The following is a 21,320-nucleotide window of genomic DNA, read 5'->3' on the forward strand; positions in this document are numbered from 1 at the left end:
AAAACACACACACACACAAAAGGTATAAAGGAAAATATTATTTTAATCATACAGAAAAGCGCATTTAGTCACAACCTATGCTCGTGTATGCTGGGCTACGTGTGGGCGGGAGACACCTTTTATTCTCCTGCTGTGTGGTTAATTGCTTCCCCCGTGGCTAGAATGTTTTAAATACTATTAAACATTAAATCATACTGCCGCATAATAATGACCCGCAACGCTGGTTTGCGGTTTCATCACATCATGTAATGCAGGCTGCGGTAGCCCGTGTATCACAGCAGTAAGAAAAATGTACAATTGCATAATAGAAACATTGTTGCTTCCTTAATAAGTACACACTTGAGTCATTTGATTCGAATTGACCTGAAGATGGCGCTACAGGAGCACGAGTGCAGGCCTCATCGTGAAGCTTATTTTTACGGCATGAGCACAAGATGACCTTCACTCTCGTTTGCCCGAAGCTGTTTTTGTGCCGCTGGAGCTTTTGGATTGGGAGCTACAGTAAAGTACGCGAATGTGAACCGCTGCCAACTGCCAACAACAACAACAACAACAACATATCTTAAGATCCGCCCGCTGACTCCGGCCGGGTCAGCCAGAGGTCGCAGCGGAGCAGGTCAAAGGTGACATCGGGTGTATTACATGCAGTATGTTCTTAAATGAAGAAGTAGGACTTCAAGCTGTGCAGTGCTTAATTTATCAATATGTTTATCTTTGGGGAATAACTGGAGTTGTAACAATCGTGCATACCGGCGAAGTGAGAAGAGGTAGTAAAATCTTTTACTTAGTTTTCACAATATTACTGTTTTAGTCTCGCAAAATGTACTTTTTCTTGGAGTGTTATTTTTTTCTTCTTCTGAAATGTAAACCTTTGTTTATATTATGGCATCATTGTCGCTTACTTTCTCCCCCATTATAATAATAAAATTGTGTCATTCGATATGACAACTTTATTTTGAAAATTTAAAAACAATCTCATTATAATTTTACTTTTGAAAAAATTTGCAATCATTTCCCATAAATGTATGCATTATGTAAATATATGTAAAAAAAAAAAAAAAAAAAAAAAGGAAAAAAGAGGCGGCACGGTTCTCAGCTGGTAAAGCGTTGGCCTCACAGTACTGAGGACCCGGGTTCAATCCCGGCCCCGCCTGCGTGGAGTTTGCATGTTCTCCCCGTGCCTGCCTGGGTTTTCTCCGGGCACTCCGGTTTCCTCTCACATCCCAAAAAGATGCAACATTCATTGGACACTCTAAATAGCCCATAGGTGTGATTGTGAGTGCGGCTGTAAATCTTGATGTGCCCTGCGATTGGCTGGCGACCAGTTCAGGGTGTACCCCGCCTCGTGCCCGTTGACAGCTGGGATCGGCTCCAGCACTCACTGCGATCCTCGTGAGGATAAGTGGCAAAGAAAATTGATGTATGGATGTAAAAAAAGAAGAATCACTACAATATTCTTCTAAAATTAAAAAAACTCACAATATTACTACTTTACTTTTGTTAAAATGCTATTTTAGTGAGCAAAATATAAAATGTTTTCTCATAATATTGTAATATTACTCCAGCAAAATTGAAATCCCCCTGGAATGCACATATTTTATTGTTGTAAAAAAATCCTAAAATTATCAATTCATGACATAATTTTTTTCTTTAAAAAATTAAGACTACTCCATAAACTGCAATATTTTTTGTAAGATAAGATTCTTATTTCTTTTTCTTTATTTTGGTGTAGTTGGGATTAAGTCTCCGAGAAGGTAGGGGGCGCTGTTGTTAATGCCACGAAGGTTTGAGCGCGATAGAGTCAGCTGTGCGTGGGAGCGTGTGGCTGAATGACTTCGCTGGGCTTCCCTTCACACTCTTACAAGGTGTCAACTGTCCCATTACTCAGTTTTTCCACTTTACATCGAGTGTCTAAATTTAGGATTGAGTGCAGTTACTCACCTCCACACCAGTTATCATTATTATTGGTTATTTAAATATAATGTCACAGAATTTATTTACAAAGAAACCTTAACTCATACATACGGTAAAACACCAAACTGCTTAGTGAGGAGTGACCATCAGGAAGTTGGAGTTTCATGAAATAAATTCACAAATACCAACTAGTTCAGCATATAGCTATTGTACATAGTTATAAAGATATGGACAGAAGAAAAGCAAGTAAAGAGCAACGTTTAGCTTGCATTTAAACGTTGGTATCGGTATTCATCCTTTTCTACACTCTTATGGATAATCAATTCTGACAGTGGACGAGAGGATGAAGTAGAAATTTGCTATTTGCCGACTTGCTCGGTAATATCAGAGTAATAACTGAAGCCTTGTTCACATTGTTGGGTGTTTTCCACTCTTCCCTTGTGTATAAATGCCACACAAAGAGGGGCTGATATAAACACGCAGATTTTCCCTCTCAAAAGAGGCCGGACGGCCGTGTTAGCGTCAGACGCCGACTTGGTCCGCCCTGTTGTGTCGAAAGCAATAGTAGCCGTTCGACGACTATTTTACACTGTCGTTGCGGCCCCCAAGTGGCGATTAATGCGGGGTGGCTCGAGATGGGCGCGCTGTTTAGTCGATGGCAGATCTGTAGCGTGTTACATCATGTCGAAAATCATCTCACAACCTTGAATGAGAGGCAAGAACTGGTTTCCACGGAAACGCATCCATCTGTGCAACGGAGCAGGTGGCCTCGCTCTCTCGATCTTTCTTCTGGATGATGCTCCAAATATGCGACACGGCTGTTGCCTTTTAATCAATGAAACAAACAAGCATCTATCTATCTATCTATCTATCTATCTATCTATCTATCTATCTATCTATCTATCTATCTATCTATCTACTATCTATCTATCTATATCTATCTATCTATCTATCTATCTATCTATCTATCTATCTATCTATCTATCTATCTATCTATCTATCCATCCATCCATCCATCATCCATCCATCCATCCATCCATCCATCCATCCATCCATCCATCCATCCATCCATCCATCTATCTATCTATCTATCTATCTATCTATCTATCTATCTATCTATCTATCTATCTATCTATCTATCTATCTATCTATCATACATTAGTATCATTATCATACATTAGTATCACTATCATACATTATTATTATCATCATACATTATTAGCATAACCATACATTATTATTGTTATCATACATTTTTATCATTATCACAAATAATGATGATAATAATAATATAAAATGTTTAACTTTTGTCTCATAATATTCCAACTTTGTTCTGATAAAATATACTTTTCGGGTCATATTACATTTTAACTCTCAGAAATTTCTGACTCTTGTCTTTTCATATTTCATCCATTATTTTACACACATTTTTCTTCTCTATTATCATTAAAATATTGTCATTGTATCTAAATTGCATTTCAATGACAACCTTATTGAAGGGTAAAATTTAGCTTGTTTCTCATAATATTAAATTTTCCACTCATGTAGAATTCAACCTTTTTGTCACATGATTTTTTTTTCTAGTAAGTTTACAATAATATTAAAAATACATATTAGTAATAAATAAATAAAATAAAAATAATAAAATACTTTTGTTGGGGAATATGGACCCATTGGCTCCAGATGGCAATATTTTAACATGGTAGCTTCCGACTTACATACACTAGACTAATTTTATTCAAACGGATAACCGGTGCGACTTATATTTCATGTTTGCCCTTAATCATTTTGGTTCAGGTCACATTTATGACCTCGTGAATTGTTCATTTCAACAAAATTCAATTGGATACGTGCTTGGCAAAATGTAATATAAAAAATATAATCCGGCGGCACAGTGGCTCATCTTGAAAGCGTCGTCCTCACAGTTCCGCCTGAGTGGAGTTTGCACGTTTTCCTCCTGCCTGCGTGGGTTTTCTCCGGGCACTCCGGTTTCCGCCCACATCCCAAAAACCATTAATTGGACGCTCTAAAATTGCCCCGAGGTGTGATTGTGAGTGCGGCTGTTTGTCTCGACGTGCCCTGTGATTGGCTGGCGACCAGGTCAGGGTGTACCCCGCCTCCTGCCCCTTGACAGCTGGGATAGGCTCCGGGACTCGTGAGGACAACCGGCTCAGAAAATGGATGGACAGATACAATCCAAATGACGCGGGTGTACCTGGCGTCCGTTGCCCTTGCCCTGTAGGCTGCAGCGTCCCAGGCTTCCGTTGGGCGTGGTGCCGCAGCTGCTGATGATTTGCAGCTGCTTCTCGGCGCGGTCGGCACGGTCCAGCAGCTCCTCGATGAACTGCTGCAGGCGAACTTTGGCGTTGGCCTCGCGCGCCGCGGTCTCCTGCAGGAACTGGTCGATCTGGGCCACCTCCCTGAGGGCGGAGGAGACACAGACGGTATTTTTAACACCTTTTATTTTAACACAGCCCACTCCCCACCCGAAATTTTCAACCCCCTTTTTTTTTTGTCCCTGAACACGACTTTATAAACTACAGTCCTACTATACTTTGATTCCTCATTGCAAAAAAAAGCAAAAAATCATCCGTCCGAGTATGGCCCAGACTCTTTCGAGGGTGATCTTATGCAAGAGTCACACATATTTCTCGAAATTGGGGCGCTTTGGGCTAAAAATAATGTGCCGCAGGGCTCGGATAACTCTCAAAAAACGAGTACTGGAGATCCGTTTGAGGAAATGCGCGATGAAAAAGTGACGCAATCTGTCAATCGTTACTCAATTGACCCCTCCGTGGATATTGCGCAATCCGCGTCACTGACCAATCAGAGGCCAGAGATCTGCATAAACCAAAGCCCCTTTTTGCTCCCGCCATTTTCTCAGACAACATTGCATGGTCCAGTATAGGTTTTGTTAACGTTTTATCGCGTATTTGGGTTATTTAACAAAAAATATGGTTAAGAGGTGTAGTCACGGACTTTGTAATAGTGACGACAGGTATCCTGAAAGGCTAGTTGGTGGAGTTCGATTCGTACCCTTTCCAAAACCGAAGACCCAGTACGAAAAATGCCTTCGATGGATCAAACTTTGTGGAAGACCGCATCATCAACTAAATCCATCTAATATCAACCGGAACAGATATGTTTGCACAAAGGTAGGCCTTATATTTGATTTTCAATACATGTCTCGTATAAATGAATGAGACGTTCTTCGCTAGCATAACACTGCTGCGTGTGAACGATTGACACACTTATTCTTTGTTGAGCGATATTTAGCGATGATCGGACTGCACAAACGTGTCGCTTTCTTGCCGGCTCGCGGCCGAAGCTTAACCAGACTGTGTTTGCACGAAGATATGCCCTAAATTTGATTTTTAATACACGTCTCGTATAAATGAATGAGACGTTCTTCGCTAGCGTAACATTGCTACGTGTGAACGATTGACACACTTATTCTTTGTTGAGCGATATTTAGCGATGATCGGACTGCACAAACGTGTCGCTTTCTTGCCGGCTCGCGGCCGAAGCTTAACCAGACTGTGTTTGCACGAAGATATGCCCTAAATTTGATTTTTAATACACGTCTCGTATAAATGAATGAGACGTTCTTCGCTAGCGTAACATTGCTACGTGTGAACGATTGAATGAAATCAGAAGCATGGCGTCTCTCTCAGTTAAGAATGTATTGTATTGTATTGTATTTGCCATTTTTACTCTTTGTCTTACGTCAGCGCACGTGGTGTGACGGCACTTCAGGAGGCGTGGTTAAGTGCCCAGCACGGAGGGGTCAATTGGTGCCAAGCCATTGGCGTAAAGCGGCTAATTTCTTCCTATACGATGAGCAACATGATTCATATCTATGTGGAACAATCGGTGATGAGAATGTGTGTACGTCTGCGCCGGTTGAGACGATGCAACCGCCTTTGTGTGTAAGACAAAGCCCATTTCATCCATCTCAACTGTCACTCCCATCTGCCGTGCGTGCTTGTGCGCAGCTGACAACCGTTTCCGAGCTCTTCTCTTCCTCGAACGGAGTATTTTAAAATACACCGGCCGCAATACTAGGCACACCCGCACACTCCAGCGAAAAAGATCCGTTTCACCAAAATTCTGCCTTTCTAGAGACGGTAACGCTCGGGTTAGATGAATCGCGGCGCGTATCTCGAAGATAACGCCTACCTCATTAGTTGTGCGAGCCTTGAGCGTGTCAAGCATTCACTGGTCCCTCGGGGGCTCGCTTGCGTAATATCCGCCGATCGCTATGATATTCAGCCATGTTTTAAAAGCGCGTTGAAGCCGGCGCGATTATTTTAGCATTTACACGCTGTTTGTCTCATTTGCACAACAATGAAAGCGATCGAAGCCTTGTTACCAAATCATTTAGAGTGCCTTAATAAATTCCCCCCTCCACTGCAAATTTACATTACAGTATTTCTCGTTTGTTTGTGATAGCTGCAATGGGGATCATTTACTCGGTGCGAATGGTCCACTGTAGTTTTAGTTCATTAGTGTTCCGAGTTTTCAACAAAAATATAGGAATTTACACCAAGCGATGGTAATAAATTGGAAATTGAAAATTGCTGAAAGGGGAAATCCAGTGCTTTGCATGAACAGTGTATCCAATAGCTCACGGAATACGTACCCTATTTTGAGAATGTGATGTTAAAGAAGATTTTTATCGACAATTACAAATTTTCAGAGGCGCTGCCATTTTCGGGAGTCACATGACCTATGTGGGCGTATGTGACGTGTTACATGCTGCAACAAAGGCCCGTTTACATGGGACACCATTTATGCCCAGCGCCGATTTCTCAGATTTATCCTCATCTGATGACGAAATAGCAGTATCGGTTGATCGGGAAGACAGAGGAATACTTTCATACAGATTTGAACCTGTGGCTGTAATTAATGTTGAATATTCGGATGATTCTTCGGATGGGAATGACGCGGAGACTGACGAGCGAAATCTGGCGGCGGGCCGCGAACTAAGCTTTCTGGCAGTGGAGGCCTTTAGCCGAGCTTCGGTGGTGGCGGAGGCCTTTAGCTTAGCTTTGGCGTCCAGGGCTAACAGCCTCCGCCGCCTGAAACCACAGCTCGTGCCGCGCCGCCGCACGCTTCCTTAGCCCCGGACGCCAAAGCTAGGCTAAAGGCCTCCGCCCCGACCGAAGCTCGGCTAAAGGCCTCCCCGGACGTCGAAGCTCGGCTCACGGCCCACCGCCGGAGCTCGTTGCCCGCCTTTTTCGTGGTATGTGAATGAATGAGCTACTGTGATTTCTGGACTATAAGCCGCACCTGATTATAAGCCTCACCCAGTACATTTTTCAAGGAAAAACTATTTTGAACATACACAAGCCGCGCCCGTCTATAAGCCGCACGTGCCCACATTGAAACATGAGATATTTACAAAGAAAGACGGTACACAGAAAGAGTTTTCAAAGTTTTCACAATATACCTTGGCTTTTCTTTACGCAGTAGTAACACAGCACTAACAGGAATGGGTAAAAAAAACATTCCGGTAAAAGTCACTGAGACACGGCAGTAACAAAGCAGCAACACGGTTCAGGCTACCTGCTTTTATTACCTCTGAAAGCTTTTTTTGTCTTTTTACATTGCTCCCATTCTTCCCGCTGCGGTTCCTTTTCCAACGTCTCACCATCGATTCATTTATGGCGAGTTTACGCGGAGCGGCTCTGTTTCCTTCTTTATCGGCCAGCTCGATTGCTTTTTAACTTGAAAGCTGCGTCATATGCATTTCTTCTTGCATTTTGTTTGTCTGGTCACGCTAATTTTATTTACGCACAAAGCACAAAGGTACATTAAACTTGCATTGAAAGCATGTGACTAATGTCGAGGTTTATAGTCCGGAAATTACGGTATTCATATTTTTTAAAAAAACAATGATTCTGTTGTTAAATGATGGAAAAAAATCAAACAATGAAGTAAAAATGGTTCTATATTGTATTCCTGGTTCTATATTGCACGATTGTACACCACCGTAAATTTGAGAGGTTGAGTACTGCGTCGTTCTTTAGGAAGGTGATATCAGACACTCACGATTCTAAAAAAAGAATGATGGAGTCCATTCAAGATTCATAGACCATCAAAGCTCGTTGCGACGGGTCTTTGGTTTTGGTGCTACCGGGTCATGGTTGGTGCTAAACAGAACAACAGTACTAAGAATGGATGCAAAATAGTCCTCAAAAGTGGTTCCCCTATATATACACACAAGATAATAATTTGGTTTATAATGGAGAAAGCTTCACAATGGGTGACATTATTTTATTTTCATTAGTTCCTAAGGGAAAATTACATTCACGCAAAACAGTTTATACACACTCCAGTATGTCACCAATGTTTTACCACGGAACGTATCCATGGACAAACACTGTCAATCTTCAGTCACGCATGCTCGCGCCCGTGTGCGCATACGCATCAGCTCAGACATAAAACCTCAAGGTTAAACGTGTTTCTATGGACAATGGGATGCTGGGCTGCCATCTTACTGCAGTAGTTACACTTGTATTGCAGTTTTTGAGCGGGATTTTGTCGTTTGATATTTGGAACATGGAAGGAAGCTGAAGTAGCCAGAAAAAAAAAGTATCCACGCAGGTACGGGGGAGAACAAGTCATCCCGCTGGTGGAATGCCAGAAGTGGGATTTGAACAGAGAACCTCAGAGCGGTGAGGCAGACATGTTAACCACTAGTCGCAGTGCTGTCCAGAATACGTTCATATTGTTCCTAATTAAAATTGCTTCATCTCTATTTGAAATATTGGTAATAATTGAGTTTCTGGTGCAGAATTGTATTTTCCGAGTGGCCTTTCTTTACAATTCAATAGTTATGTTATGAGATTTGAAGCCATATTGATTAGAAAAGCGTCCAGGCACTGCTAATTAGCGCACCGTTCGCGGTCCTCTCGTCGCGAACTCGTTCGGGTCCAATGTAGACGCCTCGCCTGAATAATGAGGCACGGCATCTTCTGAAGGAGACGTTCTCTTTGAATGCTAATTAACATCCTTTCACCGTTGCCGCCAACGCTGTCCGCAACTTTATGACGACGACGACGATGCATTAATATTTAAATGGGACGCAGATGATTGACTGGAAGGCCCTGAAAGAGAGATGTAGCTGTGTGCAAACGAGCTGTGCGGGCCGAGCGATGCGCTCGATTGATACTGAATTGAAAAATCGTAAAAAAAAAAAAAAAACCATAAAGCCCGCAATTCAAGATTGAGCGTCGCACTCTTAACCAACTCGCGACGGAAACAACTGCAGGAACCGAAATCTGGAGGCACATTTTGTTTTTTTTTTAACTGAACCGCAAACAACATGGTGCAATTGTCAAGGACGAACCGGATTGCTCTGACGGTTGTGGCTACAGCGCTGTGAAAAAAAAGCAGCACTATACCATAATTCCCGGCCGACAGAGCGCACCTGGTTTTAGCTTACGGCCACGCTACCCTGAGAATGCCCGATCTCGTCAGATCTCGGAACCTCAGCGGGTTTGGCCCTGGTTAGTACTTGGATGGGAGACCGCCTGGGAATACCAAGGTGCTGTAAACCTCTCTCCCCGACTAAATGCAAAGGGGTTGCATCAGGAAGGGCATCCGGCGTAAAACTGTGCCGAACAAATATATGCGTTCATCTAAGATGGCACGCTGTGGCGACCCCTAACGGGACAAGCCGAAAGGAAAAGAAGAAGAGCGCACCTGTGTAAAGGAAATACCGTTTGGTACATAAATACGCCGCAGCTGTGTAAAAGCCGCAAGTGCCCACATTGAACCACGAGATATTTACAGAGAAAGATGATACACAGAGAGTTTAATGCTAACACTACGCCGCGCTAACGTTAGTGGTAGCGCCATGCAAATTGAGCCAGTTTAAAAAAAACATACCAGTAAAAATTACTAAGACACGGGAGTAACACGCTAGTGCAGCGGTAAAAGGGCCGGGCCGGTAAAAGTCACTTCCTTGGCACATATATTCCACCGGTCTCACTCTTACCTTTTCCGTTCGAGGGCCCCCTTGCGGCCATTAGAAAAAAAATGCACAAATTAGCTGCATCACCGCATTAGCGGCAGGGTTGAAAGCGTGTGAAAAAAGTCGCGGCTTATAGGCCGGAAATGACGGTAATGAAACTCGCTAATCGGTCCTCGGTTATCGGCCCCAAGGAGACGACATAAAAAACAAAACAAAAGGATTTTCTTCTATAGTTTTACACCTCTTACACGCTTTAAACAAGCAAACAAAGTATAACTATAATTTACAACAAATTACATAGCACATAATTAGGCTTGGGCGGCCCGGTGGATCAGCTGGTAAAGCATTGGCCTCACAGTTCTAAGGTCCCGGGTTCAATCCCGGACCCGCTTGTGTGGAGTTTGCATGTTCTCCCCAAGCCCGCGTGGGTTTTCTCCGGGCACTGCGGTTTGCTCCCACATTCCAAAAATATGCATCATTAATTGGACACTCTAAATTGCCCCTAGGTGTGATTGTGAGTGTTTGTTTCGATGTGCCCTGCGATTTGCTGGCAACCAGTTCAGGGTGTACCCCGCCTCCTGCCCGTTGGCAGCTGGGATAGGCTCCAGCACTCCCCGTGACCCTCGTGAGGATAAGCGGTGAAGGAAATGGATGCATAATAAGGCTTATTCAAATGCAAATGAACACATCCAAACAATTGCAAGCAACGAATGTATCAAAATACAATCCGCGTTTCCGTTTGTGTTCTACTATCTGTTGCTTCAAGGGTAATAACCATCGTAAAATCAATGCTAGTTTCGTTAGCCTGGCTATGGCGTTTTGGATCGTGTGGGTTGATTAAATCCACAACGTGTAAAATTCTCTGTTATATGTTGAAACTTCACCAGAGATAATGGGAATATTAAGTATGTACTTGGTCGAGTTTTTTAAGAGAATTCATTATCTGCTGGATTGTGACGTCCTTTGCTACCATTTAGCGTTAGCAACGGAAATTTTTGCTCACGACTCGGGACGCCAAAAACTGCCGAGCGACACTTGTAAGTTGAGTTGCTGATGTTTACTATAAAAACCCATAAAGAATGATTGCTTGTATCTGCAACGGGGGGCGGGGGCAGGAGACTGTGTTGGTGATGCATTTTTCTGAGCTGAGTCAATATGCTTTGCATACGGTAAAGACGGAAAATGCAAGCTCAGATGCTAGCCTGCTTTTTTTTTTTTTTTTTTTTAAAAACAACGCCCGAGTAACGGACAATGTATCAGTCTTCAGCCGATTTGCCACCTACTTCTGAACACCGCCACTCGAGGGGCTTTGCGCGAGTGTCCCGTCGTCGCCTAGCAACCCACATTTGGAGCATTTTTCCCTCTCCGGCGGCAACCATTGTGAGTCTGTTAAAGCGGCGTTACACCCAGTGGCTTTTCACAGACGCCGTGTGTCCGTTAAGGAATGCTTCGTCACGGCCTCGGCCGAACGCGCGCCGACGGTGACGCTCTTTTTTCCGTCTTTGTTTTGCCGCGCCGTACTTTTGGAATGTGAATGGTCTCGCTGTTTGACTGCCAGCTTCTCCCCGGAGAGAAAGAGACAGAGAACTGAGTGAGAGAGAAGAAGGAGGAAGCCTCGCCTGGTTCATCTTTGAAACGGCCGCATTTCCTCGCTTTGGCCCTCATTAACGTCTGCATGTGTAACTAATAAACTGTCCAGGGAGAGTACAAATGAGTTCCTTGTAAGATTTATTCATTTCTTTTTTTAAAACAAATCCATCCATTTTCTATTGGACTTGTCCTCATTATTATTGTGGGTGAGCTGCAGCCTATCCCAAGGTGACCTCGCACCAGAGACGAGTGCACCATGGACTGGTCGCCTGCCAATCACAGGGCACTTATAGACAAACGACCATCGACACGCACGCTTTCACTGTGGATAAACTTCCATCCATCCATTTCCTTTGCCGCTTATCCTCACGAGGGTCACGGGAGTGTTAGCGCCTATCCCGGCTGTCAACGGGCAGGAGGCGGGGTACACCCTGAACTGGTCGCCTGCCAATCACAGGGCACTTATACGCACGCTTTCACTGTGGGCAAACTTCCAGCCATCCATTTTCTTTGCCGCTTATCCTCACAAGGGTCGCAGGGGAGTGCTGGAGTCTATCCCAGCTGTCAACGGGCAGTAGGCGATGTGCACCCTGAACTGGTCGCCAGCCAATCGCAGGGAACTTCGAGACAAACAGCCGCACTCACAATCACATCTAGGGGCAATTTAGAGTATTCAATTCATGTTGCATGTTTTTGGGATGTGGGAGGAAACCGGAGTGCCCGGAGAAAACCCACGCAGGCACAGGGAGAACATGCAAACGCCACACAGGCGGGAACGCGATTGAACCCGGGATCTCAGAACTGTGAGGCCAACGCTTTACCAGCTGAGCCAACCGTAACGCCTGATTCACGTACATATACTTTATAAAGTCTACTAGACTAGACTTGAAATGTTTAATTGAGTAATACATTTTGTTCTCTCTCTCTCTGCGTAACACAGCAAATACTTCTGGGATGCGATTCAATAAAAACAAATGTTTGGTCCAGGTCACACTTCGACCACTTCCAACACGTTCATCAGATTCATGTCCAGAAACGACATCCATCAGCACACCGAGTGATTCACGTCCAACCGAGCCTTCTATTTACAGAACCTGAAATACGAGCCAGCTCGTGGAGCAGCCCGGAGAAAAAACGGACAATCAGACAAACGCCATGCGGAGAAAAGTATTCGGACACCCGAAAAAGCCAAACGCAAATGAAAGTTTGCTTCACGCGTTTTTTTGCAAGCTAAGGACTTGCGGACAAACATTGAGTCTTATTAGCTTTCATCTGCTGCGGTGTCTTAACAGCTGAATTTAATTCGTTGGGATGGCTCTTCTTTGTTTGTCAATACTCACGTCGTCACTATTTTCAGTGGCTTCATTCGCTGGAATGATATCATTCTTTTACTCACAAATGATTAAGAAAAATAGCCTGTGAGTATGATGATATTACCTGTCCACATGTGTTGCGCAACCATTTGTATACAAATCCATTTCTTACAAAAAAAAGCAAGGTTCCAAAACAGAGACTATCGATGCTTATTGTTAGCATGTTAACGCCGTTTTCCTCTGCTTGTTAACAGCGCGCGGAGCCTTTCTTTGGGCAGTTTTCAGTCATTTTAAATACACAACGTGTAATAATTTTTGTTCTATGTTTAGTTTGACAGTAAACTTCAAGTGGGAGCAGCATTAAACAATTTGGAGCCTCTTTTATTTTCACGAAAGTGCTGTCAATTGTAAAGTGATTTGAGTGAGTATAGTGCTAGTGCTCGTATCCCCCCAAAAAATTGACTGAATGACGGCTTGTATCTGGAAAAACTAGTTGCAAGGTAGCTTAGCTCTGCAAGAATAGCTTAGTTTCGCCTAGCTCATTCTCTGACAATAATCAGTGGCTTGGAAGCCCGGGTTTTGGTTCGTTGGCCTACTATGCTAGCGCGCTCAACTCTCAAGGGCAAGGGTCGCTGGCCGGGTTCAGAGTTCAGAGATGCCCGTTAATCTAAAACGTTTATGTTTCTTTATCAATAATGCTGTCTTCAAAGTCGTTTTCAGTCTACGTCCAAAAAATAAAAAGGAGCTGGCCTCCTTCTTACAATACTTTGAGTCTGCAAATGGGATTTTTGATGGATTTTCATTTTCTACAGCGAAAGAGGACAGAGTCCAGGGCTGCGGAAAATCAATCTGCTAATGAAGGCTGATATAAAAGCACCGGGACAACGCTGAGAGGGACGGTAATAAAATAAAATTAACAAAAAAAAAAAAAACAATTGCAGCACTGTGCCCGGTGCCCACAGATGTATTACGATTTCGCATCAAACTCCTTTGTGATATGGTCAAAACACCTCGCAATGAGGTTTTAAACCCTCGTCCAATTCTGGATATTTTAGTATGGCTATTTTTAAATGACCCTTTTACTTGGGGTTAACGCGGCCTACAATTCGGGAAGAAGGGTGACTACACCGCCAAACAAAAGTGGATTCAAGGTGGGGTTTTTTTTTGTGTTTTTTTTTGACGTGACTACGCATGTCACTTACTGCTGCTTGTGGCTGAGCTCCGCCTCCTTGTTCACCAGGTCCTGTTTTAGGTTGGCCAGCATTTCCACCGAGACGTCCACCTGCCGGGAAAGCTCCAAGGCCTTGTCCTCGAGCTCTTGCTTCTCCTGGCTGAGCCGCTCGCTCTCATGCTTGGCCCGCTCCAGCTCGGAGCTCTTTCTCTCCAGCTCGGCCTGGAGTCGGCCTACGCGGGCCGCTATTTTCTGCTCCACCTACAGGACGACAGATGTTTGAGGCGTACATGAAACCAGTGAAATGCCCATGTGTTGGCCGTTACAGAAGAAACGCAATCATTGTAAGCACATCTTGTTTTAAAAACAATATATTTCTGTAATGTTATACGCGGTGACATCTTAAAATCTCAAACTGCAACTCGGGTTTCCAATTAAAGGAGACATTGGCTGGCTTAAAAGCAGACGAGTGGTTGTGATCATCAATCATTTGCAACTAAATAGTCTATTTGAAGTCTGTTCGATACCTTAAAAAAAAATATATATATATATACACACATAAAAAAAGACCCCTGTACTGGATATACCCTGTCTTTGGGAGCTAACCGTCATGAAAATGGCCTCACTGGAATCAAAAATGAAATTTGTTCCTATTTACCTCTTCAGAAAGCTTCTCCATCCTCTCATCCAGCTCAAGACGTTCAAACGCGCGAGCCTTCAACCTGGCCAGGCCTTCTTCATAAGCCGCCTCCACTGCGCTGGCGGCGACGTTAGCTGCTACGGCCACGGCTGTACTGGGGTTCCCATAGGGGCCGGGGTCTGTGGATGTCATGGCCGTCTTCATCAAAATCTCCCCCAGGGGAAACTCCACATTGGGGATGTACCTGGCGGGAGTGTTGGAGCTCGCCGGCGTCAAACTCAGGTCGTCCACGCAAGGAAGCTCGCGGCAGGGGAAGCGGCGTTCTTTCAAAGCCGACGGCTGCAGAGGCTCAAGGGGGTCGTTATTGTTGGGCGGCGGCAGGAGGGCTCCCTCCGTCACCAGGGGCAGCAGGGCGGCGGCGTCGCAGACGCTGCTGGACTTGGAGAGAACGTAGAGGGTCTCGTACGTGTGGTTGTACTCCAAGTGGGCGCGCAGGGACGACAGGCTTCGGAAGCGCTTGTGCTCCCCGCAGCGAGGACAGCGATATGGCAGGTCCAGAGAGGCCATGCCGCGCGGGATCTGCGGGAAGAGGTGGCGGGGGCGCTCACGCGACCGGACGGTGGCGCCGCTGGGCCGAGAACCCATCGGATCCTCTCATGGCGACAGTATCCGTCGATGGCGACAGTATCGGGTGATCGGCGGGGGGGTGACGGATTTTAGAAGCTCGCATGGTGGCAACTGTCACTTGGTCTTGTCACGGCATCGTCCAAGCCTGCAACAGAAGAAAACACAATGCTGGCTTGAGAGAATAATAAAATAATATAGTGAAGCCCGGTTCGGCATTTGAGTATTTGGGGGGAACTTGTCCTCTGTTTTGTGTTTTTTGGCTCAGGCTAAAGATTTGGCGCGATCTGGTGGCATCTTGGCAGCTGCTGAAGTGAGTTGAGCAGCTTCATTTAGACAAAAGTAGTCCTTTGCCGCTGTCTTGTGAGGTCTCTAGGCCATTCCAGAACAGTACTTTTTTTTGCGGATCAATTACTTGCAGATTTTCTCTAGTGGTAGCAGGTCTTGGTCCCATTGCCCCACGAATAGCCGGTCACTACCATGTAACTGCAAAGTCCTGCTGTACCCCGGTTCAGTTCAGTTCGCCCACACCACTAATGAGGGCAGCCGCGATAGAAAATTGACAGACGGAACTTCTACGCTCGTACGACAACGAACATGCAGCACTTACATTTTTACAAGCCACACTAATACAGTATGTCTACATTCTGTGCTCTGCGTTATTGATTTCCAAGTGAAAAGGTCAAGAAACACGAAACCCGTCCCTCACCGAGCCACATTTGCCATCACCGTTCATCACGTATGATGAACGACTCCACGGAAAACCAGGGAGAAGCAACAGGAAATGGATCCATTACTGAGAGTGCTCCAGCACACTAATAACTGTTCGGAGTCTTGAAAGACTTAAGGGCTCTCTATAATCAAAATAAAATCCTCTAATCAAGCAATGTGTTGATTATTAGGTCAAAGTCAGCCTCGGATGCCAAAGGAGTGAAAGTGATTGTTTAGAGAATTTGCAGCTGCGAGGTCCTTAATGTAATCTTTGTTCCTCCTACAACACGAATCTGAAATGATACCACACCAAGTATAACCAAACTAGTACAGTTTTGACCTCCGCCAAAGGTGAACTGATGACAAAAGCAGGAAAACTAATTCTTTGCCGTTTTCTGCAATCAGCAGCATGTGCTCTGAACACAACAAAGCAGTAGAGAGAGAAGCAATTCATCCGTACGCATACGTCTTCTAAACAACGTCGCTAAATTTGAATGTGTAGTGAAAACTCAGTTCTCAAACATCGCAGACTTCGAACAAATCGGACTTTGAACCAAAATTTCAAGATTTTTTTGCTTCTGATTTTGAACGGAAATCGAGAACTCAAACGCCCCCGAAAAAAGCCGAAAATAACATAACGCGGCCGGCCTGACCAGCTGACCCACGACGCGCTTCCAGGGGGCGAGTCACCCCCACCCGAGAGATTTGATAGTTGATAATTTTGCATTGCTTTTTTTCTTGTGAACTTTAATAATGCTCTGTTCCATTAGCATTTCTGCATTTTTGTTTTGTTTCAAAGATCTCATTAACTCGAATTACGAGCTGTTTCGTATGTTACATTTTGTAAAAATAAAAAACAAATTTTCTTTGCTCTTTTTCCAGTTATTGCTTGTTTAAAGTTATTCTGCACTTTTGTTGATTAAAAAAAAAGTTTACAAGGCTGGGGGCCGAGTCGCTACAGATACGCTAATGCACTCCCAGCCTTGCCTACTCTACTACTAAAAGCAAAGCATACATTTTGACCAATAAATATTATATTTCTTAAATTATTTCATTATATAAAGTATTTAAACTATACATGTATTTCTACTATGCAGTTTATTATCACAAAAAGCTGAAAAAAAATGCTTTAAAAAGGCTGAGAACACATTATTTCTTTTTCTATTAAACGTAATGGGAAATATTGATTCGGATCTTGAAAAACTTCCCGAACCGCCTTCTGGAACGGATTGGGTCGAGAACTCAAGTAAATAAATACAGATATGTATACAGACGCCATCTCTGTGTAACATCAGATCATATTCAATAGAGCGTAGGGAAGCGTTAAATGCGCTTCAGTAGGTGCTACTGTTTTGGTTAGCAACACCATTCAATTTCTCAATTCTGGATAGGTGAGAACGACACCTTCTGGAAAGTGAGATAATGACACTTACTAACAGCTCTTTTTTTCTTACTAGACAAAAAAAGAGATCAATTTGGAAATCTGGACAGGCTGCCAATTTTTTTTTCTTAAATCAAATAATAATAATAAATAGAAGAGAAGGCATGAGGAAGCTGTGCCCACTTATAAAAGCAAGAGTTTTTTTCCGCAAGCACGACAATAATTTCTGCAGGCAGTTGGCCTCCCCATCTGCTTCACAACAACATCGAATGAGGCGTTCAATGAGGCAGGAAAATGAGAGGCGTTAAGGATGCCTGGCAGCCACATGTCACACTTGGGCATCCTGTAAATTATTAGATATTTTTTTTATATATTTCATTTTGACTTGGCACCAGAACCTCCTGGAACTGCTGTGTTTATTAACGTTCAAACTAATCAATCGCCTTTTTGGCAGTTCTGAACGTAACTGAACTCATGGACTCATACCTGAAATTGAACAGGAAGTAGGCCATTTTTGGTTGGGAGCAGCCATTTTGGATTAAGTGAGGGAACGGGTAATAATAATAAAGGAGAGTGTGAGAGTATTTTCAAAGGCTATTGGCAATCACCCCGCTCACTGACCGCTCCAGCGTATTTCGGCGACAGAGACTCTCCACGCTTTGCTTTGTACATGTGAAATTATAGTATCGTTGCGTACGATCACAATCAGTCAGCCGCTCCTGAAAAATAGTTACCGAAACACGCATGCAGCGCAACAGTGACGTCGGTTTCGGATAAGTCGTTTTTCCCTACGCATTGCATTTATCCAGTCATCAATAATACAAAGGATTTTCCTCCTTGACCTCTGTTGCGCACTTCCACAACAAAAACTGAATTGTGTGACTAATTAACAAACAGCTCTGAAAACATAACCTTGTGGGGGGTTTGGCTTTGTTTTCAGATGGCACATCACTCAGCCGTGGCCTTGAGACTCCTATTCCAAAGGCAGCCAGTGCGCGCCAGGAAGTGTCACCTTCGTCAAGCGCGGCTCAACGATAAAAGCACGGAAGCGTTCCGAGCTTGAACGCCTGAGAGGAGCCTCCTGCAAGGGGGAGATTCGGCTCTCGCGGCGGGATTGCGACATGTCTCGTACAAAGATAAGAAAAAAATGGAGGATCCCTTCGTTCATTTAACAACATGTCAGTTATCAACCTTCAAATTAGAAATCATGAAATGATCAGTGGTTGTCATGACAGGGATAAAAACCCTTGAAGAGGATCAAAATACAGTAATCCCCCACATATTTGCGGTCCACTATTCATAATTTTTTCCCCCTTGTAGAACCAAACCCCAGCGATTGACATAAACTCACCTGTTTGCTGTTTTTGTCCTCTTTCTGAAATAACCAAAGATAGTACTAAATGCTGCCAAAGCATGGGCTAAACGGGAATTGGTGTCAAGGAAGTACAGTGGTGCCTCGATTCTCGAACGTCCCCGTTCTCGAACAAATCGGTTATCGAACGAACATTTTGAGATTATTTTTGCGTCTGTTTTCGAGCGAAAATCGGTACTCGAACGCAGCCAACAGAACCCGGAAATAACATAACGCGCGGCGGTTGATTCGGTTTTCGAGCAAATCGGTTCTTGGACTGCCGTCTGGAACGGATTATGGTCAAGAACCGAGGCACCACTGTGTGCGGAGCTTGGAATGTCGCTAAGTTTAGCCTGGAGTCTTTAAACAACACATGTACGTGTACATGCGTACTTCTGGTGCATTTTTTTCAATGACCTCCTATTTTCTCGGCTTGAATTTTATTTTGAAGAATAGTTTATTAATTACCAAAGACTTAGTGTGAGTTAAACAGAGTTAAGTGCCACAATACTCCGCTCATATCTCAAATTTAAAAAATGGCTGAATGAAGGCTGATATCATATCTCAAAGCACCATTATATTAATATCGGCAGTGGTAAACTTTTTTTTGGGTGGAGGGAGGGCATCGATTACTTTTTTTTCACTATTTATGGCACTTTACTCTCAAGCTCCACAATACTTACAATAAAAGTAAGAACACAATTGCCATTTCTTTCCTGGTCACGAGTGAGGTCGCTCACATTTTAAAACACAGTTAAGATATCAAAAATCATAATGCATGTAGCTTGAATAGGTCAGTAAAAGCAATACTGTAGTTTGTTCTTTTGTGTCCGTGGTGTTTAGTGCACATTTGTTTTGCTTCATTGTGTGAAAAGGACAGAGAATCACGCCTGCCCTTTTTCAAAGTTTTTTTTTAAAATTTGTATTATTATTTTCTCTTATAACCCAGCGATATTGCAACATCATGGTCAAACAAGCAGCGTGCCACCGTGCGCACAATTTTAGTGCCAAGACTCGTGTTGGAAGAGGTGCGACACGAGCATCAGCCCACGCTTAAGAAATGGCGCCGCGCTCCTGCCGGACATTCACCGTCAACGCTGAAATCCAAATAAATGCAAGCAAACAATAGCGGGGGATACACACTTAAAAAGCTCACAGATTCTCACAGCACGAGCCTTTTACACGTTTCCACACAAGTATAGATACACACAAAACCACCTAGGAGGTTAGCTAAGAGCTCCCCGTGGCCTGTGGTCTCCTGTGTGTGCACGTCAAGAGTGTTTTAGCCTCGCAGAAATGCAACGGGACTGCCGTGACAGGACACGCTCGCTACCTGAGGCTCCCCGACTGACAGCCAAGGGCACGGCAAAAGCACTTGTGATAAATTCGATTACACGGAGACTCTAATTTCCGTTTCACGCACCCATTTTTTTTCCAGAAAAATACTTTAAATCACCACAACCATAAGAATCTCCCTGTACAGGATATGCAGCTGTCACGAACCTCCGGTGCGGGGCTGGACCCAAATGCAGGACTCCAAGACGAAGACATGATGTTAGGCGTAGTTTTATTCAAGCTGAGGTCATACACGGTGTAAGCAAACCGAGAAGGCAGAGGTAGAGAAACGCTAGGCTAAGCAGGATCCAAAAGACATGCAGCGAGGTCTGATGACGAGGAGACAAACTAGGAACTAGGACTTGACTATGGAACATAAGCTGAGACAGGGCTAAACACAGAAACACTGTGGCGAGGATGGCTCAACACTACACAATTTTCAGTGGTGGAGATTTCTACTGTCAGTGAATGCAATTCACTACCTCATGGCAAGGAACCAGCAAATGCCAGTGACCAAAACTCCAACTTAAATAGTCTAATTACAGTCCCACCCTGAACTGGTTGCCAGCAAATCACAGGGCACATGGAGACAAACAGTTGCACTCACACCTAGGGGCAATTTAGAGTGTCCAATTAATGTTGCAAACTCCACACGGGCGGGGCCGGGATCGAACTCGGGTCCTCAGAACTGTGAGGCCAACGAGCTGAGCAACTGACAATAAAAATTTATAAGTCCACTATCTTCATCTATTTTGAGTTTTCGGTACAGATGAAGACACACAAAGTTAAGCGAAGCCCATTATGTGGTGGTTAGCAATCGTCCGCAGACGCCTGCAATTCTTTCTTCCTCCTCTTAATTTATTTGGACAATTGGCAGGAGTTTGAAAATGCGCAAAGGACGCCTCCGGGACTCAGCAGAACAGAAACGTGCCACTTTTCTCCAACACAACACGAATGCTAAAGCGGCTCTCATTGCGGTTCGGCGGAATCGTTATTGGCAGCGAGGTCAGGTCAGGTCAGGGAGAGGAGACTCAATAACTTCCTCCAGTGAGAGCTGACAACACCCCCCCACAAACCCCCGCCCACCTGCCACTGTCTACCATTGATCCAAACAGCTCTACCCTCGCATGCAGACATCAACAAGGCATACTTTACATGGGAGGGGGCACTTGCATGTCACCGCCGTTGTGAACCGGTGGCATACAGTCCAGACAGGGGTGTCCAAAGTACAGCCCACAGACTTCATACGGTTCACTCCGTTATTTAATCTCCCCCCCCCCTCAAGAATTTACAATACGAAGCGCCCTGC

The 21,320-nt window shown here is 44.2% G+C and overlaps 1 protein-coding gene and 1 pseudogene across 1 annotated transcript in view; one reads left to right on the forward strand and one right to left on the reverse strand.

Annotated features, from left to right (window-relative positions):
- Positions 1-21,320, reverse strand: part of fbxo41 (F-box protein 41) — a 47,343-nt gene that overhangs the window by 19,042 nt on the left and 6,981 nt on the right. Inside the window, exons 2-4 of the mRNA XM_061830578.1 lie at positions 14,628-15,381; positions 14,001-14,230; positions 4,130-4,334 (exon numbers count right to left, since the gene is read on the reverse strand). Coding sequence (XP_061686562.1) covers positions 4,130-4,334; positions 14,001-14,230; positions 14,628-15,254 — 1,062 coding nt within the window. The 5' untranslated portion in view covers positions 15,255-15,381. The remainder of the gene's footprint in view (positions 1-4,129; positions 4,335-14,000; positions 14,231-14,627; positions 15,382-21,320) is intronic.
- On the forward strand, positions 9,359-9,478 carry LOC133506824 (5S ribosomal RNA; annotated as a pseudogene).

The sequence above is a fragment of the Syngnathoides biaculeatus genome, chromosome 9 (genome assembly GCF_019802595.1).
Source record: "Syngnathoides biaculeatus isolate LvHL_M chromosome 9, ASM1980259v1, whole genome shotgun sequence".
NCBI classification, from domain to species: Eukaryota; Metazoa; Chordata; class Actinopteri; order Syngnathiformes; family Syngnathidae; genus Syngnathoides; species Syngnathoides biaculeatus.